Raw genomic sequence first — 19,573 nt, forward strand, 5'->3', positions numbered from 1 at the left:
GATGGAATAAGGAAGAAAGGCAGCGTGGGGGACGTGTGGTTCCCCAAAGTGTTAAGAATTTTGCAATCGGCCTCAGCAAGGAGGCCTGGGTAAAAGGAGGAGGAGCCAGAAGGCGTTGGGAACAGACCCAGGAGTTCCGGGCACCCGTCTTCCAGCTCAGCCCCGGCGGGTGGGCGGGGCCTAAAAGGTGACACCACGCCCCCACAAGGAGAGTTTGCATATTTATGAGGAAACAACGAGATCTTTGGAGGACCTGGCAGTCTAGAGGGGCCAGAACGCCTCGTTCCTAGCGCATTTCCGTTTCCGCTAGGATATTGGCGGTTGGTGAGCATCATGGCAACCGTGGTGAGTGCTGGCGTGCGGAGGACTGAGGAGGGAACCGGCACTCCTGAGTCCGAGGGAGGAGGGGCCGGGGACCTGGACTGCTGGGTCCGAGGGAGGAGGGGCCGGGGGCCTGGACTGCTGGGTCCGAGGAGGAGGGGCCGGGGGCCTGGACTGCTGGGTCCGAGGAGGAGGGGCCGGGGGCCTGGACTGCTGGGTCCGAGGGAGGAGGGGCCGGGGGCCTGGACTGCTGGGTCCGAGGGAGGAGGGGCCTGGGGCCTGGACTCCTGGGTCCGAGAGAGGAGGGCCTGGGGTCTGGACTCCTGGGTCGGAGGGAGGAGAGGCCGGGGTCTGGACTCCTGGGTCTGGGGGAGGAGAAAAGGGGATGGTATCCCAGATTCCGGGTTTGAGTGGATATTCACGGTGTCAGTGGTCAGATCTGACCCCGTCATGCTATAGGCACTCCAACTTCCAATCCTCTGGGCGCAGTCAACCGCTGGTTCTGCAGTCGTTTGTCCTAAAGTCTGATGAGGGTTGTAGTGTTTTGGGCTCCCAGCCATCCGGGAGCCTTGGGCTGTTGATGGTGTGAATGGCACCTGAGTACGGGGAGAAGCGCAGGCGGGGACCTGTCTTGTGTGGTTGAGATCGTAGAGTCGCTTAGTGAGTCTTGAACCAAAAGAGAGCGTGTTGAGAATTCAGAAGGGGTTAGTGGGGAGGGGCAAAGGACTAGGAGTCCAAAGGCTTGGGATCTTGTCGTGGGATTGTTTTGGCCATTTTCATATTTCCAGCACCTCATACGGGGCATGCTTAGTGTGGATGCTCGATAAGTTATTACTTGATGGGCCGGCCCCGTGGCTTAGCGGTTGAGTGCGCGCGTTCCGCTACTGGCGGCCCGGGTTCGGATCCCGGGCACGTACCAACACACCGCTTCTCAGGCCATGCTGAGGCCGCGTCCCACATACACCAACTAGAAGGATGTGCAGCTGTGACATACAACTATCTACTGGGGCTTTGGGGGAAAATAAATAAATAAATAAAATTTTTTTTTTAAAAATTTCAATAAGTTATTACTTGAGTGTTTGAATGAATGAGTGCGTGTGAACTCCGTAAAGCAGAGACCAGGTACATTGGGCCTGGCACCAAGTACTTGCTTGAGAAACATCTGAATGAGGAAGAGATGTGGCCTTAGTTTGGGGGTTGGACTGGGCTTCCAGATGCCTCGGTTCCCATGGTGACCCCAGTGCAGATGGGGGAACGGTGGAGGTAAGAGTTACTGGTGCCTGGGGCCGTGAAATTTGAGTCTTTTGCTGCTACCCTGGCAAAGAGGGTGAATAGGGAAGCAGAAGAGAGAAGAGCGGTGTCCACACTCCTGAGACCCATCCCATGGGCACGGGTGAAGTATTGGGAGTATGAGGGGATGGTGGGTGCTGAGTTTTAAAATGACCTCTGTTGCCTTGAGGGGTGGTCAGAGGGCAGCAAGGGGTAGGAGAGGCTTATGATGAAAGGAAAGGCCTTGTCGGAGACAGGTCCGTTGACGTTGGGATTGCTAAGCGTTGGGATTCCTGGATCCATGTCTAGTTTTTTGCCTCAAGTAAGCTGTGTAGGGGTGTGTGGAGTATGTTCTCAGTCTTCTGGTTTGTGGGCAGTGTCCAGTGCTGTTGGGTTCCAGCCTCCTATGAGGAGAGAGTAGGTGGGAGGGGTCTCAAACAGCAAAGAAGGACGCTTGTGACCGTGTGGTGGCCAGGAAATCCAAACGCTTGGTTCCAGAGAGAGGAGACTTCCTTCCACTGGGTTGGATGTCTGCGTCTCCTCTCATTCTGGTGGAAGAAGGGGACCTGGGGGAAGGAGGAAGGGTGGGGCAGGTGGCCAGGGGGCTGGGTCAGCATGCTGGCTCCTTAGGTGTACCTTTCCTTGTTAGAAATTTTGAAATACTCCAAAGTGTCAGAAGAGAATCTAAAAGAAACTCAAGGACCCACCACCCAGATTTTGTTTAACAGCTTTATTGAGATATAATTCGCATACCATACAATTTACCCATTTAAAGGGTACAGTTCAATGGCTTTTGGTACATTCACAGAATTGTGCAACCATTCTCTCAGTTGATTTTAGAACATTTTCATCACTTTACAAAGAAACCCCGTACCTTTTAGCTGTCATCCTTCAATCCCCCCATCCCCCCTAACCCAAGGCAACCGCTAATGTACTTTCTGTCTTAATGGATTTGCCTCTTCTGGACATTTCATATAAATGGTATCATACAGTGTGCAACCTTTGGTGTCTGGCTTCTTTCACTTAGCATCATATTTTCAAGGGCCATCCATTTTTTAGCATCTATCAGAACTGCATTCCTTTTTATGGCTGAATGATATTCCATTGTATGGACAGACCACATTTTGTTTATCGATTTATCCATTGATGGACATTTTATGTTGTTTCCACCTTTTGGCTATTATGAATAATGCCGTGAACATTCGTGTGGACCTCCTGGGAGGTCCTCAGATTGTCCCAGGTGGTGTTTACTCATCTCTCTCCCCATATGAGAAGGGATGATGGCCGGCTCCTCTCTTCAGAGAACTGGGGACACCGGAGGCCTCAGTATCAGCTTGTTGAGTGAGCCCAGCATTTCAGTACATCATTCATTCAAACCCAAACATTGGGTCCCAGAGTGAACAAGAGAGATGTGGGCCGTGCCCTTTGGGAACTCACATCCCCTGGAGCTGAGAACGTTCGTCCAACAGTCTCCCTCCTGAACGTGAGATTACACAGGGACATCGGGCTCCCAAGGGAGGCCCTTCCTTCTGTCTGGACCTCCAGAGACCCTGGAAGTAGGCCAGCAAGGGTGAAGGACGGGGAGGGCCTTCCTTAGTGAGCGACGCTGGGTCTAATTCAGTGAGGGGAGGGCCGGCCCCGTGGCTTAGCGGTTAAGTGCGCGCGCTCCACTACTGGCGGCCTGGGTTGGGATCCCGGGCGCGCACCGACGCACCACGTCTCCAGCCATGCTGAGGCCACGTCCCACACACAGCAACTAGAAGGATATGCAACTATGACATACAGCTATCTACTGGGGCTTTGGGGGAAAAAAAAAGAGGAGGATTGGCAATAGATGTTAGCTCAGAGCCGGTCTTCCTCAGCAAAAAGAGGAGGATTAGCACGGATGTTAGCTCAGGGCTGATCTTCCTCACAAAAAGAAAAGAAAAAAAAACTTAATTCAGTGATGGGGGCTGGGAGAACAGGCTGAACTCAGGGATCTGCACGTGCAAAGGCCTAGTGACAGAGGTGGGACAGCGCTGTGCTAGGGGAACTGGGACGTCAGCAGGGGCCAGACCACTTGAGCGTCATGCCTGCTTTGCGTTGGTTCTGTGCTTACAGTTATGGGGGGCAGGGAGGACTTCTTCCTTTGCCAGATATTGGGCACCAAATATGTGCTAGGCCCTGGGGACGGGGCTGTCAACAAGACAGACACGGTCCTTGTCTTCCTGGGACTCAACCAACCAGCATTAGTTGGTGACAACCGAGATGGGTGGGAGTGATGGTTGTTTGGGCTGTCAGCCTGCCTGTGGGGAGAAGGAGTGGAAAGGACTGTCTAATGGGAGGTGGGCGGGAGGGACAGAGGAGGAGTTGGTGACCACAAGGGACCACAAGGGCTCTTCTGATGCGTCTTCCTCCACCCCCAGGCAGCCACAACCAAGGTCCCAGAGATCCGCGATGTGACGAGGATCGAGCGTATCGGTGAGTGAGTGTGGATCAGAAACGGGACCAACCCTGCCTCCCCTGTGCCCAGGACCCCCCGGGAGAGAGGGAGGCAGCCTGCACACCATCCTCCTATCTGGTTGGGGAGGATCCTGAGTTCCAGAACGGGGTCAGATGGTGCATGGGAGACCATGCCGGGCCCCAGCCCCAGGCTGCTCTGCCGCTGGCTTGGCTACCCTGGTTGGGCTCCTGGGTGTACCAGCATCCTGCTTGGAAATCCTAAAAGTGGATATTTGCTGAGTGCTTGCTGAGGTTGGCCCGGAACTGAATGTCCAGTACACCCAGCCCACACCAGGGCATTAGGTCCCTGAGGGCAGGGACCGGGTCTGGCTCATTTCCAGCTGTGTCCCCAGCACAGGACCTGGCAGAGGAGACGCTTCAACACATGACCATTGAATGCATGAGTTTGCATCCCACTGAATCCTTCCAGTAGTCCCACAAGGTGCATATTGTGACTGTCGTCCCATTTGTAGCTGAGGAAACCGAGACTCAGAGTAGTCAAGCCACTGGTCCCAGCTCACACAGCGAGTGTGCAGTGAATCCAGAAGCAGGAAGTTGGGGTGTAATGGGACCAGCAGGATGCGGCCTTCACAAGGAGCTTAACTTGCAGGGAGGAGACTGCACTCATTCATTCACATTCATTCATTCAGTGCTTCCAAGAGAGGCAGTAAAGAGCTTGTGGCTGTGAGCGTGGGTTCTGGAAGCATGCTGATGGGTGCCACTTCCAAGCCATGTTGCGAGGGGCTAGTTGCTCTCTGTGCCTCCGTTTCCTTATCTGCAAAATGGAGCTAGGATAGTTCACTTCACTGGCTGAGAAAAGATTCCATAAGGTAGTCTGCCTAAAACACTTCATGTGTAGATGCCAGCACTGTCTCAGCTGTGAAAGACCAGACACTGCTGCAGCTGGGGACCTGGTAGACACCAGCTGCACCCAGTACCTGCCCTCAGGGTGCTCACAATCTAGTCCGGGGTCAACAGATCTTTTCTTAAAGGGCCAGATTATCAATCTTTTCCCTGTCGAAAATATTCACTTCTGCCATTGCTTTGCAGAAGCAGCCACACACAGTATGTGAGTGGGCGTGGCTGTGTGCCAATAAAACTTTATTTTCAAAAACAAGTGGCTGGCCCCGAGACTGTGGTTTGCCCAGCCCTGGTCTAGTGTAAAGCATTGAAATCCTGAGTCTTGGGGCCGGCCCCATGGCATAGTGGTTAAGTGCGCGCGCTCTGCTGCTGGTGGCCTGGGTTCGGATCCCGGGCCTGCACCGATGCACCGCTTGTCAGGCCACGCTGTGGCGGTGTCCCATATAAAGTGGAGGAGAATGGGCACAGACGTTAGCCCAGGGCCAGTCTTCCTCAGCAAAAAGAGGAGGATGGGCATGAATGTTAGCTCAGGGCTGATCTTCCTCACAAAAAAAAAAAAAAGAAAGAAAGAAATCCTGAGTCTTTACCTCTCACTGGCTGTGTGGTCGTGGGCAAAGGACCTAACTTCTCTGAGCTCCCTCCTCGCATCGATGTCGGTGAGGGCCTGGGGTGGTTGTCGAACCCCAGAAGCACTCCAGGGTGATAATAGCTGGGACTCTGGTTTCTCAGGGTTACGTGGAACAAAATTAGAACCTGCAAGCCCTCTCAGGCCATAAACACAAAGTAATTATGACCATTAGCCCTCGTGGTTAGTTCCTGATCTGGTTATGTGGTTAACCAGGTCTCAGTGGGTTGGTCCTGCGGTGATGGGTCCTAAGGGCAGCACCAGTTTACTGAGCAGTTACCGTGTCCAGCCATCCCCCTGAGGAGGGGGAGATTCAGGCCCCCCATTTGACCAAAGAGGAAAGCAGAGCTCGGAGGGGAAGCACCTCACCTCCAGCCACACATTGCCACGAGCTGGCCACTAACCATGTCTTCTGTTTTTTTCCCCCACACAGGCGCTCACTCCCACATCCGGGGACTGGGGCTGGACGACGCGTTGGAGCCGCGGCAGGTAGAGCGAGGGGGCAGGAGGGGGAAGGCTGCTCCATGGAGGCCTCGGGCAGAGGGTACCCAGGGCCCTGGGGACTGTGGGGACTATGTTATGATCTCCCAGACCTTTGGCTACATATTTGTAAAAGTCAGCCACATGTAGAGTTTTATTTGTCTTAAAATGGGGTGAAAAAGGCTTTTTTAGCTTTTTCCCGAAGTCCCAGCCAACAGCGTCCTCTTTCATCTCACTAGCCAGGAGGCGGGGGAAGCGCCGTGGTAGCCCAGTAGGAAGTCACCCTGTGTGCTCTCTCGCCTCCCACCCCGCAGGCTTCCCAGGGCATGGTGGGGCAGCTGGCAGCCCGGCGGGCAGCTGGCGTGGTGCTGGAGATGATCCGGGAAGGGAAGATCGCCGGGCGGGCAGTCCTCATCGCTGGCCAGCCGGGTACTGGGAAGACAGCCATCGCCATGGGTAAGAGACCTCTCCAGGCAGGAGCCCTTCTGCTCTCTCTGCCAGATAATCCCTCCCCAGTAAGTCAGGGTCAGATTCAGCTATGTTTAACAGACAACCCAAAATGGCAGTGGCTTAAACACTCAGGCTTTATTCTCTGATGTAGAAGAATCTGAACGTAGGCCAATTAGGGCTTGTTGAAAGTTCCATGAAGTCTTCTGCTTTCCTGCCTCAACGTCTTCTGCACTTGCTTCCATCTCAGGGTCACCTCGTGTTCCAAGAGGGTTGCCTAAGCGCCAGCCGTCCCACCCATACTCCATGTAGGAGGAAGGAGAAGGAGGAATTGCAGTGAGCATATACCTTCCTCCCTTTACACGTAGCTCCCTTTAAGCAGCTGTCTTGGTACTCCCACACACTTTTGCTTATATTTTGTTGACTAGAACTTAATCATGTGGTCACTGCTGCAGGGGAGGCTGAGACATTAAAACCTTTTTATATTCTAATTTGGACCATTGCTATCTTAATAAATGGGGGTTCTGGAATTAAGGAAGAAGGGGAAGGCGGGCATTGAGTCTCTTGCAGTCCACTAGCAATTTAAGATCTTTTTACTCACAACTGTCCTTCATCCTCCTTGTTGAACTCCTATCCATCCTTCAAAACCCTACTCAGGCATCTCTTCCTTGGTGAAGCTTTCCTTGACCCCCGTCTCTTTCCACTCACTCCCACCTTTGTGCTCAGGCTATGGGGCCAGGCAGTGAGAAGTGGGGTAACAACCAGGTCTTCAGTTAAGAGAAAGCACACTCATTCGGGTGCCCTGGTGAGCCGGGCCCTGGACCAGACACTGGGGACACTTAGATGAGTAAGACCGAAGCCCTGACTGTAAGGGGTTTCTGGTGTGGGGGAGGTGGTTGGGGACACGGTCCCTTGGAGGATGATGTGTGCTATAATGGACAGGGGAGGCTCCTGACCCTAATGTGGGGGTGGAAGTTGTCAGGAAAGACTTCCCAGGTAAGTCAGTCCCCGAGCGAAGACTTGCAGGATGTCTGGCTGTCTCCGCAACAGACAGCAGGGAGCAGGGTATGCGGGCGCAGCAGGTGGCCACATCTGAAAAGGAAGAAACCCACCTCATGCTGGGCACGAGGGTTCAGTGGCTTCCTGTCTGGGAGTCTTGGCTCAGAGCTGGGCAGAGCCCTTGGGAAGGGGCTGGGAGAGGGGCTCGGTGCTTGGAGCGATTGCAGGAATAGCCCTGCTGTCCGCCAGCCAAGCCCAGATCCCAGGCCGTAGGGAGGGTCCGTCCCTGTGCTGGCTCTGGGCCACGTGACAGGGTCACGGCTGAGCACTAGTGCATGCATGCCTGCCCCCATAATCCCTTCTGTACAGGGTGCCATCCTGTGCCAGCACTTGCTCTGTTATTGCCCCATTGCACAGAGGGGCAGACGGGCTCGGGAGCAGCTGAGACTTCTCACGATCACGCGGCGCTAAGTGGTGGAGCTGGGATTCGAACCTAGGCAGTCTGGCTCCAGAGCCATCACTCTTAACTGCCCTTTCAGCCCCTTGGCCTCTACCCATGCTGGGCACCCCCAAGCCCTGAGGCTAAACAGCTCTTAGAGGTGGGGAGGTAGGCTTGGCGAGATTATAGGGTCATAAAGTTTGCCCTCCGGGCAGTGTTGGCTTCTAATCCAGGCCTCCCTGGGCAGCCCGCTGTCCCTGGCTTTCTCCTTATCTCCCTGTCTGCCCCACGGCACTGAGCCCCTCTCCTGTACTCTCCTTCCTGAGGAAGAGGAAGAGCTGGTTTGATGCAGAGTGGGTGTTGGGGACCTGGCACCAGGGCCGCCCCCACCTACCCAGACCGCCTCCTCCCCAGGCATGGCGCAGGCCCTGGGCCCTGACACCCCGTTCACAGCCATCGCAGGCAGCGAGATCTTCTCCCTGGAGATGAGCAAGACAGAGGCGCTGACGCAGGCCTTCCGGCGCTCCATCGGTGTCCGCATCAAGTAAGCATGGGACCCAGCACAGGGGATGGTGCCAGCTGCCAGCAGCCTTGAGACGGCCCCCTGCCTTGGCCGGCTGTCCTGTGCCCAAAGGCTCATGGGAGTTAGCAATTCCCGAGGCCCAGGCATCAGACTTTCTCCTCAGATCTACTCTCTGGCTAGGGAGGAGACCGAGATCATCGAAGGCGAGGTGGTGGAGATCCAGATCGATCGACCAGCGACAGGGACGGTGAGTCTGCTCCTGAGTCTAGGCCACCTCCAGGGCTGGAGGGTGGGGGTGTTGGGTCCATACTGAGGTCAGAATCCCATGGAATATTCCAACTGAAGATTGGAGCCATTTTTGTGCCTACATCAGGGGGTTTATCCATTTGTGGGAGACACCTTGAGCAGTTAAAACCAAGTAGTGAAATGACAGAGAAGGTCTGGAAGTTTTTCACAGTTAAATCTTTTTTTTAAATTTTTTTATTGGTGTCATAATAGTTTATAACATTGTGAAATTTTAGTTGTACATTATTGTTTGTCAGTCACTGTATAAATGCATCCCTTCCCCCTTTATGCCCCCGGCCAACCCCCTTGCCCCTGGTAACCACCAAACTGTTCTCTCTGTCCTTGTGTTAGTTTATATTCCACATATGAGTGAAATCACGCAGTGTTTGTCTTTCTCTGACTTATTTCACTTAACATAATACCCTCCAGGTCCATCCAGGTTGTTGCAAATGGGACGATTTTGTCTTTTTTATGGCTGAGTAGTGTTCCATTGTATATATATACCACGTCTTCTTTATCCATTCATCAGTCAAGGGACACTTAGGTTACTTCCACGTCTTGGCTATAGTGAATAATGCTGCAATGAACCTAGCAGTGCATAAGCCTCTTTGGATTGTTGATTTCAGGTTCGTTGGATAGATGCCCAATAGTGGGATAGCTGGGTCGTATGGTATTTCTATTTTTATTTTTTTGAGGAATCTCCATACTGCTTTCCATAGAGGCTGCACCAGTTTGCATTCCCACCAGCAGTGAATGAGGGTTCCTGTTTCTCCACATTCTCTCCAACATTTGTTGTTTTTTGTCTTGGTGATTATAGCCATTCTAATGGGTGTAAGGTGATATCTTAGTGTAGTTTTGATTTTCATTTCCCTGATGATTAGTGATGTTGAACATCTTTTCCTGTGCCTATTGGCCATCTGTATACCTTCCTTGGAAAAATGTCTGTTCACATCCTCTGCCCATTTTTTGATCAGGTTGTTTGTTTCTTTGTTGTTCAGTTGTGTGAATTCTTTATATATTATGGAGATTAACCCCTTGTCGGATATATGATTTGCAGATATTTTCTCCCTGCTAGTGGGTTGTCTTTTCATTTTGATCCTGGTTTTATTTGCCTTGCAGAAGCTCTTTAGCCTGATGAAGTCTCACTTGTTTATTTTTTCTTTCATTTCTCTTGTCTGAGTAGACACGGAATATGAAAAGGTCCCTTTATGACCAATGACAAATAGTGTATATTTTCTTCCAGGAGTTTTATAGTTTCAGGTCTCACCTTCAGGTCTTGGATCCATTTTGAGTTAATTTTTGTGTATGGCGAAAGCAGATGGTCCACTTTCGTTCTTTTGCATGTGGCTGTCTGGTTTCCCAGCACCATTTGTTGAAGAGACTTTCCTTTCTCCACTATATGTTCTTAGCTCCTTTGTTGAAGATTAGCTGTCCGTAGGTGTGTGGTTTTATTTCTGGGCTTTCAATTCTGTTCCATTGATCTGTGTGTCTGTTTTTGTACCAGTACCATGCTGTTTTGATTACTATTGCTTTGTAGTATGTTTTGAAGTCAGGGATTGTGACGCCTCCAGGTTTGTTTTTTCTCAGGATTTCTTTAGCTGTTTGGGGTCTTTTGTTGCCCCCTATGAATTTTAGTATTCTTTTTTCTATTTCCGTGAAGAATGTCATTGGGATTCTGATTGGGACTGCATTGAATCTGTAGATTGCTTTAGGTAATATAGACATTTTAACTGTTTATTCTTCCAATCCATGTGCATGGGATGTTTTTCCATTTGTTTATGCCTTCATCGATTTCTTTCAATATCATCTTATAGTTTTCATTATAGAGGTCTTTCACCTCCTTGGTTAAATTTATTCCTATATATTTGATTCTTTTTGTTGTGATTGTAAATGAGATTGTCTTTTTGAGTTCCCTTTCTGTTAGTTCGTTATTAGTGTATAGAAATGCAACTGAGGGCTGGCCCCATGGTGTGTAGTGGTTAAGTGTGCTCACTCCGCTGCTGGCAGCCTGGGTTTGGATCCCGGGTGCGCACCAAGGCACCCCTTGTTCAGGCCATGCTGTGGCGACGTCCCATATAAAGTGGAGGAAGATAGGCACAGATGTTAGCCCAGGGCCAGCCTTCCTCGGCAAAAAGAGGAAGATTGGCATGGATGTTGGCTCAGGGCTGATCTTCCTCACAAAAAAAAAAAGAAAGAAATGCAACTGATTTTTGTAGGTTGATTTCTTACCCTGCAACTTTGCTGTAGTTGTTGATTGTTTCTAATAGTTTTCCAATGGATTCTTTAGGGTTTTCTATACATAAATCATGTCGTCTGCAAACAGCAAGAGTTTCACTTCTTCATTGCCTATTTGGATTCCTTTTATTCCTTTTTCTTGCCTAATTGCTCTGGCCAAAACCTCCAGTACTATGTTGAATAAGAGTGGTGAGAGTGGGCCTCCTTGTCTTGTTCCTGTTCTCAAGGGAATGGCTTTCAGTTTTTCCCATTGAGTATGATGTTTGCTGTGGATTTCTCATATATGGTCTCTATTATGTTGAGATACTTTCCTTCTATACCCATTTTGTTGAGAGTTTTTATCATAAATTCATGTTGAATCTTGTCAAATGCCTTCTCTGCATCTATTGAGATGATCATGTGGTTTTTTTGTTTGTTTGTTTTTTTGTGAGGAGATCAGCTCTGTGCTAACATCTGCCAAAGCTCCTCTCTTTTTTGCTGAGGAAGACTGGCCCTGGGCTAACATCTGTGCCTGTCTTCCTCCACTTTATGTGGGACGCTGCCACAGCATGGCCTGAACAAGGGGTGCATCGGTGTGCACCTGGGATCCGAACCGGCGAAGCCCGGGCTGCCGCAGCAGAGCGCGCACACTTAACCACTTGCGCCACCGGGCTGGCCCCATGATCATGTGGTTTTTACTCCTACTTTTGTTAATGTGGTGTATCACGTTGATTGATTTGCGAATGTTGAACCATCCCTGTGTCCCTGTCACAGTTAATTTCTAACAGGCTTAAAAACCTGTTCTGTGGAATTTATGCAGCTTAGTACTGAAAGGCATTTCCCATCCAGCTTACGTGATAGATGTGATTCACTCCCTTTTTTTAAGCAAAGAATTTCTTTTAACCTTTTTGTTCTAAAATAAAACAGAAACAGTCATTCGTCACTTAACGATGGGGTTACGTTCAGAGAAATGTGTCATTAGGCGATTTCGTCATTCTGTGAACATCATAGAGTATACTTACACAAACCTAGATAGTAGAGCCTCCTACACACCTAGGCTCTATGGTGCTAATCTTAGGGGACCACTGTCGCTTACATGGTCTGTTGTTGACCGAAACATCGTTATGCAGGGCAGGCCTGCACAGAGAAACATGTAAAATAAGCATGTTTTCTAATAAATGATCATAAAGTAAATATCCTTATAACCACCATCAAAATAAAAAACTAGAACTTTGCCAGCCCCCCAAGCCCCTTCCTCATACCTCTTTCTACAACACCCCTAAGTCTCCACAGAAGTAGCCACCCTCCCCCGTTATCCCTCCTTTGAGTGTCTTTAGTTTCTTAGCCACTGTGCATTCCTAGACACTGAAGTTTGTACTGCGCGTTTTTAAAATTTCATAGTCTAGTTTCCCCTTCTTCTCTCTCTCTGCGTTACAGTTTATTGGTAGATCTCTCTCAATTTTTAATTGAGTAAAGTCACATAACATCAAATTAGCCATCAGCCATTTTAAAGTGAGCAGTTAGTGACATTTAGGCCATTCACACGGCTCTGCAAACACCACCTCTGTCTAGTTCCAGGACATTTTCATCACCCCAAAGGAAACCCGTACCCAGTAGGCGGTCACCCTCCCTGCCCTCAGCCCCCAGCAACCACTCATCTCTCTGTCTCTATGGACTTGCCTGTTCTGGACATCCTGTGTAAATGGAATCCTGGAACATGGGACTTTTTGTGTCTGGTTTCGTTCACCTGGCATGGTGTTTTTGAGTTTCATCCCTGCTTGTAATTCTCTTTTAAATACTAAGTCACACGGCCGGCCCCGTGGCTTGGCGGTTAAGTGGGCGCGCTCCACTGCTGGCGGCCCGGGTTCGGATCCCGGGCGCGTACTGACGCACCGCTTCTCTGGCCATGCTGAGGCCGCGTCCCACATACAGCAGCTAGAGGGATGTGCAGCTATGACATACAACTATCTACTGGGGCTCTGGGGGGGAAAATAAATAAATAAAATTAAAAATAAATAAATAAATACTAAGTCACAGCTGCGAATAAAATGCTAAATAAAAGAAAACTTCCAGGGGCTGGCCCAGTGGCGTAGCAATTAAGTGCTCTCACTTCGCTGCGGCAGCCTGGGGTTCGCAGGTTCGGATCCCGGACACACACCAACGTACCACTTGTCAAGCCATGCTGAGGCGGCATCTCATATAAAGTAGAGGAAGATGGACACGGATGTTAGCCCAGGGCCAATCTTCTTCGGCAAAAAGAGGATTGGCATCAGATGTTAGCTCAGGCTGGTCTTCCTCACAAAAAAAAAAAAAAAAGAAAACTTCCATGTGCTTCAAGCGCATTGACCTAACACACAGTCACCTTCTGTTTCTCTGTCTTGTCTGGACACCCTCCTCATTGGTCATTTGCTCCTCATTTTTAATGGAAATACATTTAAAGTGCATAATTACATCAACTTGCACTTTTTTTGTGTAGTGTGAGGAAGATCAGCCCTGAGCTAACATCCATGCCAATCCTCCTCTTTTTGCTGAGGAAGACTGGCCCTGGGCTAACATCTGTCCCTATCTTCCTCCGCTTTATGTGGGATGACGCCACAGCGTAGCCTGACAAGTGGTGTGTTGGTGTGCGCCTGGGATCCGAACCCGGGCCGCCAACAGCAGAGCGCATGCACTTAACCACTACGCCACGGGGCCGGCCCCTCGACTTGCACTTTTAATACCTGTTAACAGCCTCTTAAATTAGTCCCATCTATTGTGAATTAAATTCTGATGTTTAAAAAAAATGGTAGGAGAATATTTAAATATAGGGAAAGCTATTCGCAAGAGAGTTCTTTAAGTTAGATTTTGATTACAGGAGAAATCCGTGGATACAGCCTCCCTTTAAAAATTTAAAACCCAAACTTCTTTTAACTCCCTCCCCTATCCCAGCCCTTTATCCTGCCACCCGTCCCTATAAAAGGGACACTCACCGTGACAACAGGTGAAGGAGACAGCAGGCGGCTGGGTATGCTGGGAAAAGTCTAGAAGCTGTTGACTGTGCTTGCTTTGGTGGGGGGTATGGCATTTTTGTTTTCTTAGCTGTGTTTAGCTTAGCTCTGTTCTCTGGGTTTGTGGTCGACAAAAACACCTTTTATTTGGGTATAAAAAAGGAATGTTAGCGTGTGACCCCTTGGCCATCTCGTGGGTCCTCAGGCCTGTGTTGTTGTTCTTACAGACTTTATCTTTTAGATTTTGTGTTTTTACTGGGTTTTTAGTAAAAGCTTTATTAAGGGGCAATCGACGTACAATAAGCGTCCCACGTTGAAAGTTTGCAGAATGTTAGGTTCTGACATGTGTGCACCCTCGAAGCATCACCACGGTCAGGATGGTGCATATCTCCATCACCCCCAGAAGCTTCCCTGGGTCGTGACCGTTTTGAAGCTGTGCCAGGGAGACCTCAGGGCCCTCTCTAAGCCCCTTGCCTGGCCTCTCACCCCTCTCAGGGCTCCAAGGTGGGCAAGCTGACCCTCAAGACCACAGAGATGGAGACTATCTATGATCTGGGCACCAAGATGATCGAGTCCCTGACCAAGGACAAGGTCCAGGCCGGGTGAGCAGTGGGGGCCGCACCGGGCGGCCAGGGCGGGGTGCTCCAGCCCCTTCCTTTCCTCACTACCACCCTGCCCCCACTGCAGGGATGTGATCACCATCGACAAGGCGACAGGCAAGATCTCTAAGCTGGGCCGCTCCTTCACACGCGCTCGTGACTACGATGCCATGGGTTCCCAGGTGGGCCCGGGCTCGGGGGCCCCCTACTCCGGGCACTGGATGTGTCCATCTCCTCCATCACCCCCATGGCCCACAGGGTCTGGATTGTCCTGTCACCCTAACCCCATGTCCCTGCTACTCCTGGTCCTTTCCTGTTCCCTCTGGGACAGCTGGAGCCCCTCAGCTTGGCGCTTTCCTCATGGTTTCCAAGGTCTTTCAGGAACCCCCATATCTTTCAGCGCTCTTGAATGCCCTGGCCTTGACTACTTCTTGGGCCAGGGGTTTCTCAACCCCCATCTGGATTCCCAGCTTCATTCTAGGGAGCCCCAGATTCTCCCCCAGACGGAGCCCCTTTGGGCCGCACCTTCATGCTTTGCTCTGCCCTTGTCTCCGACCCCCGGCCCCATAGACCAAGTTCGTGCAGTGCCCCGACGGGGAGCTCCAGAAACGCAAGGAGGTAGTGCACACTGTGTCCCTGCATGAGATCGACGTCATCAACTCCCGCACCCAGGGCTTCCTGGCTCTCTTCTCAGGTGAGGCCCGTCCGTCCCACCCCGTCGCACCCTCACCCCTCCTGGCAGCTTCCCTCAGACCCACCCTGTTCCTGTGGCTTCCCTCCCTCCCCTGTCCTCCAGTACGGCCCTCCCACGACTACGGCACCCCCTTCTTCAGTCCCTGTGTGCTGTCACCTGTTCTCCATCTGTGAGTGTGGTTCGTCCCTCCCCCCCGTTGCTATCTGAGGCCCTCTCTCAGGTGGTCTGATGGGGGCAGGTCCCTGCCCTCTCCCTCCTGAGTTCTCTGACTCTGTTCCTCCCCTCGGGGGACGTTGCAGCCTCCCGGCTCTCCTGTCGCTTTGCCACTCCAGTCTTGGTGTCTCTGCCCTCTGTCTCAGTGTCCCGTCTTTTTCCACCTTCGTCCACCCTCGGGCCCTGGATCCCTGTCTGCTGTCTGACGCCCCCCATGCCACCCTTGCCTCCTGCAGGTGACACAGGGGAGATCAAGTCAGAGGTGCGCGAGCAGATCAATGCCAAGGTGGCCGAGTGGCGTGAGGAGGGCAAGGCGGAGATCATCCCTGGGGTGAGAGCTGGGGCACAGCCAGGGTGTTGGGGGGAGCGGATGGGCAAAGAGGGGCACAGGTGGTGGGTTTGACACATGCCCGATGGCTCCCAGGTGCTGTTTATTGACGAGGTCCACATGCTGGACATCGAGAGCTTCTCCTTCCTCAACCGGGCCCTGGAGAGTGACATGGCACCTGTCCTCATCATGGCCACCAACCGCGGCATCACCCGGTGAGCCGGCTGCTGGCCCCCTCAAGGGCCCCTGGGGAAAACGGGGTGCTCTGGGCGGCGGGTATAGCCCCAGGGTAAACGAAGCGTGTTTGTTGACCACATTATTAGGAAGGGGATGGGCTTAGCTGCTATAACCCAGACAAGAGGGTGTACTTCTCCCGTAAACAAGGTTGGCAGGTGGTCTGGGGTGGGTAGGCAACTCCACTCCACAAGGAAGTCCAGGGACCGTGTTCTTTCTGCTTTATTGTTCCTGTGACCCCTAGGGCTACAGTTCCCAAACTGTGTGCCAAGGCACTCTAGGGTGCTATAGAAAACACACAAGAGAATTGTGGGATATTTTAAGCTTTTGAGAGGGACACAGTGACATATGTTGGACACTGCAACTAGTTAATAAATAGAACTCTTAGTATTTCTTTTGGCCTAAGGATGCTGTGGAGAAATTCCTGAGACAGGAAGGGCACCAGGCTCTGATAAAGCTTGGGAACCTCTGCCCTACAGTGTCGCCAGCACCCCGTGCCCTGTTGTCCCAGCTGGCGCTCTTCCCCACCTCATCTATGTTTCAGCCCATAGAAGGGAGAAGGAAGTCGGGGGCCCAGAGGCTGTACCCAACACTTCCACTGCGACCCATTGCCCGGTACCACTTGGGTGTGTGGCTACAGCTGGCCATGCAGGAGGCCGAGGGAGGTCATCTCCAGCGCTGTAGCCACATGCCAGCTGAAACTGGCTGGTGGGGCTGGTTACCACTCCAGGGAAGAAAGGGACATGGCTGTGGGGACAGCGGGCAGCTTTTCCCCGGCTCTGTGCTCACCCCCTTTCCCAGGGGAGCTGCTTGGATCCTCAGAAGCAGCTCAGGAGACAGATACTGTCTCAGCCCCACTTTACAGATGCGGAGAGCAAGGCCCAGTGACTTGCCGAGGTCACCCATAGAAGGTGGCAGGGCCGGAATTCGATCTCCAAATGACTAAGGATTAGAGGAGATGGGCTGAGAGCACGTTTGTGGCAGCTGCAGATCGGGGCATGGGGTCTGCACACGGGGCATCTCCTGTGAGAGGCAGCAAACCTCCTCACTCATTATTGGCAGATTCTGTATTTGTGAATCTGCTTACTCGCTAAAATTTACAGTTATGCGTCGCTTAACAACGGGGATTCGTTCTAAGAAATGCATCGTTAGGCGATTTCGTGCTTGTGCGAACATCACAGAGTACACTTACACAAACCTAGATGGTGTAGCCTGCTACACACCTAGAGTCCATGGTACTAATCTCATGGGACCACTGTCATATATGTGGTCCATCGTTGACTGAAACATCGTTATGCAGTACATGACTATATTTGTAACCTCTAAATTGATATTCGCGACACTTTTTCGGTCATTTGCGGACATCTGCAGAGTGGCAAAAACTTTGAGTCACCCGACGTGGACACCCCTAACTGAGGTCAAACGGAGACACTGCCTTCTTGTTTCAGCTCTTGTGCTGTAAAGTGTCCTTTTCGTGATCTATTTAGTGCCACATTTGATGCTTTTTGTTGGTGATTTCGATGATTAAAATGGCCCCCAGCTGTCCAGCGTCCCTAAGCGCAGGAAGGCTAGGATGTTCCTTACAGAGGAAATCCGTGTGTTAGGTGGGCTTCGTTCAGGCCCCAGTTAGCGTGCTGTTGGCCCTGAGTTCACGGTGAATGGGTCAGTACTATATATTAAATAGGGCGTCTTCACAGAAACACGTAAACCAGGTTATATGTTGGTTGGTTGGCGAAAATATTGTGACCAAAGGCTCCCAAGACCCTAACCCTGTATTTCCCTAGGAGCAGTGGTTCAGTATTTGCTAATGGAGTGTTCGCCCCCACTTTCTAGAACGTAACTGCCACGCATATGAGAAGTGACTGTATTTCCTAGCGTCTGCCGTGGGCCGGGCCAGGTGCAGCAGAGAACAGGACCACACAGTCCCTCCTTGTGGAGCTCTGTGTCAGGCAGGGGAGTGAGACCTTGAGGCACTAATCCCCGACATAGACAGCTAGCTAAAACCACCGGCTCTAGGGGGCATTGACGCAGTCGGGGGACGGCTGTGCAATCAGGCGGTGACGCCAGCCGTGAGCTGAAGGTTAAGTGGTATTTGGCCCGGTGAGTGGGCTGTGGCAGGTGGGTGGGGGTTTCCAAGTAGAGGGAATGGAGAGCCGGGCTCTGGGAGCGTCACGCTGATGGCCCTCCCTTCCCCCTCCTCCCCAGGATCCGGGGCACCAGCTACCAGAGCCCCCACGGCATCCCCATCGACCTGCTGGACCGAATGCTCATCGTCTCCACCTCTCCCTACAGTGAGAAGGACACGAAGCAGATCCTCCGCATCCGGTGCGGGCAGGGCTGCCTGATGTTCCGGGGCAGGACCAGGCTGCGGGCCTGTGAGGCGGGGTGGTGTCAACAGGGACACTGAGGTCTGAGGGGGAGGTTTCTGGGCCTGCAAGAGGTAGGGCTGGGCTGGGCTGGGCATCTAAGCAGTGGGCTATGATCTGGGGGTGGGGGCCTCGTGGAGACGGGAGGGGATGTGCTGGTGACTGAGACTGGGGAAAGATCCCTGACGGGGGAGGGTCAGGAGGCCCAGGGTTAGGCCCAGCCCGTGCCTCAGGGGCTCTTCTTGCTCAGTGTTCTGTGATTCTGAGGACACAGACCCCACATGTCCACCAGGAGGTCCAGCAGCGCCCAGGGGAAGGGCCGTGGGGTTGCTGTGGTCAGAGGCCCAGCCCCAGCTGAGACCCCCGCCCACCCGCCCGCAGGTGTGAGGAGGAGGACGTGGAGATGAGCGAGGACGCCTACACGGTGCTGACGCGCATCGGGCTGGAGACCTCGCTGCGCTACGCCATCCAGCTCATCACCGCCGCCAGCCTGGTCTGCCGGAAACGCAAGGTCTGCTGGCTGAGGGAGCCCGTGGGGGGCCAGGCGGAGCAAGCGAGTGACCCGCCACTCCAGGGGCTTTCAGTGGGTTGTTGCATGGAGTCCTAGAACATTCATTTTCAAAGGCGGGGAGCTTTGGTCTCTAGGGTTTATTTCTGTATCTCCCGGCCTGACACATAGAAGGTGCTTGGTAAATATGTTGACTGCAAGTTGGTGCTGTTAAGTCCACTTTACAGATGAGGAAACTGAGGGATGGAGAGTTGGGCCCATAGACAGGAGGCGGGATGTGAACCCAGGCGATCTGGCCCCAGAGTCCCCACCCTGGGGCCCCACTGAGGTCTCGCCGCCCCCCACAGGGCACAGAGGTGCAGGTCGACGACATCAAGCGGGTCTACTCGCTCTTTCTGGACGAGTCGCGCTCCACGCAGTATATGAAGGAGTATCAGGACGCCTTCCTCTTCAATGAGCTCAGTGAGTGGCCCCCGCCGCTCCTGCACCCAGGGTCGCCCGCCCCACTGAGATGGCCTGCAGAGCTCAGGCCCTGCCTCTGGCCACACTGACCACGTGGCCTTCCTTCTTCCCACAGAAGGCGAAACCATGGACACCTCCTGAGCTGACGGCACCCTCGCCCCACCTCCCCCGTTTTCTACCCGAGTTCTGACACTGTGACTTTGTATAAAATGGTTCTGAAACTGGACCCATCGTGTGC

General features: G+C 52.3%; 1 protein-coding gene across 1 annotated transcript; it reads left to right on the plus strand.

The window, feature by feature from the left end:
• The first annotated feature begins 98 nt into the window (after positions 1-98).
• On the plus strand, positions 99-19,561 carry RUVBL2 (RuvB like AAA ATPase 2). The gene is made up of 15 exons (XM_058529814.1): positions 99-345; positions 3,996-4,050; positions 5,991-6,046; positions 6,352-6,493; positions 8,337-8,466; positions 8,626-8,692; positions 14,427-14,533; positions 14,619-14,712; positions 15,101-15,224; positions 15,674-15,768; positions 15,862-15,980; positions 18,205-18,324; positions 18,747-18,876; positions 19,221-19,335; positions 19,451-19,561. The coding sequence occupies exons 1-15, from the start codon at positions 334-336 to the stop codon at positions 19,474-19,476; spliced, it is 1,392 nt and encodes a 463-aa protein (XP_058385797.1). The 5' UTR covers positions 99-333; the 3' UTR covers positions 19,477-19,561.
• Positions 19,562-19,573: the final 12 nt, after the last annotated feature.

The sequence above is a fragment of the Diceros bicornis genome, chromosome 34, assembly GCF_020826845.1.
Source record: "Diceros bicornis minor isolate mBicDic1 chromosome 34, mDicBic1.mat.cur, whole genome shotgun sequence".
Lineage (NCBI taxonomy): Eukaryota > Metazoa > Chordata > Mammalia > Perissodactyla > Rhinocerotidae > Diceros > Diceros bicornis.

What these genes read in the sequence shown, in the direction of transcription:
- RUVBL2 (XM_058529814.1), top strand. An exon ending in TCCATCGGTGTCCGCATCAA is followed by an intron (nt 8,467 to 8,625) that starts GTAAGCATGGGA and finishes CTCTCTGGCTAG; the next exon opens with GGAGGAGACCGAGATCATCG. An exon ending in ACGATGCCATGGGTTCCCAG is followed by an intron (nt 14,713 to 15,100) that starts GTGGGCCCGGGC and finishes CCGGCCCCATAG; the next exon opens with ACCAAGTTCGTGCAGTGCCC.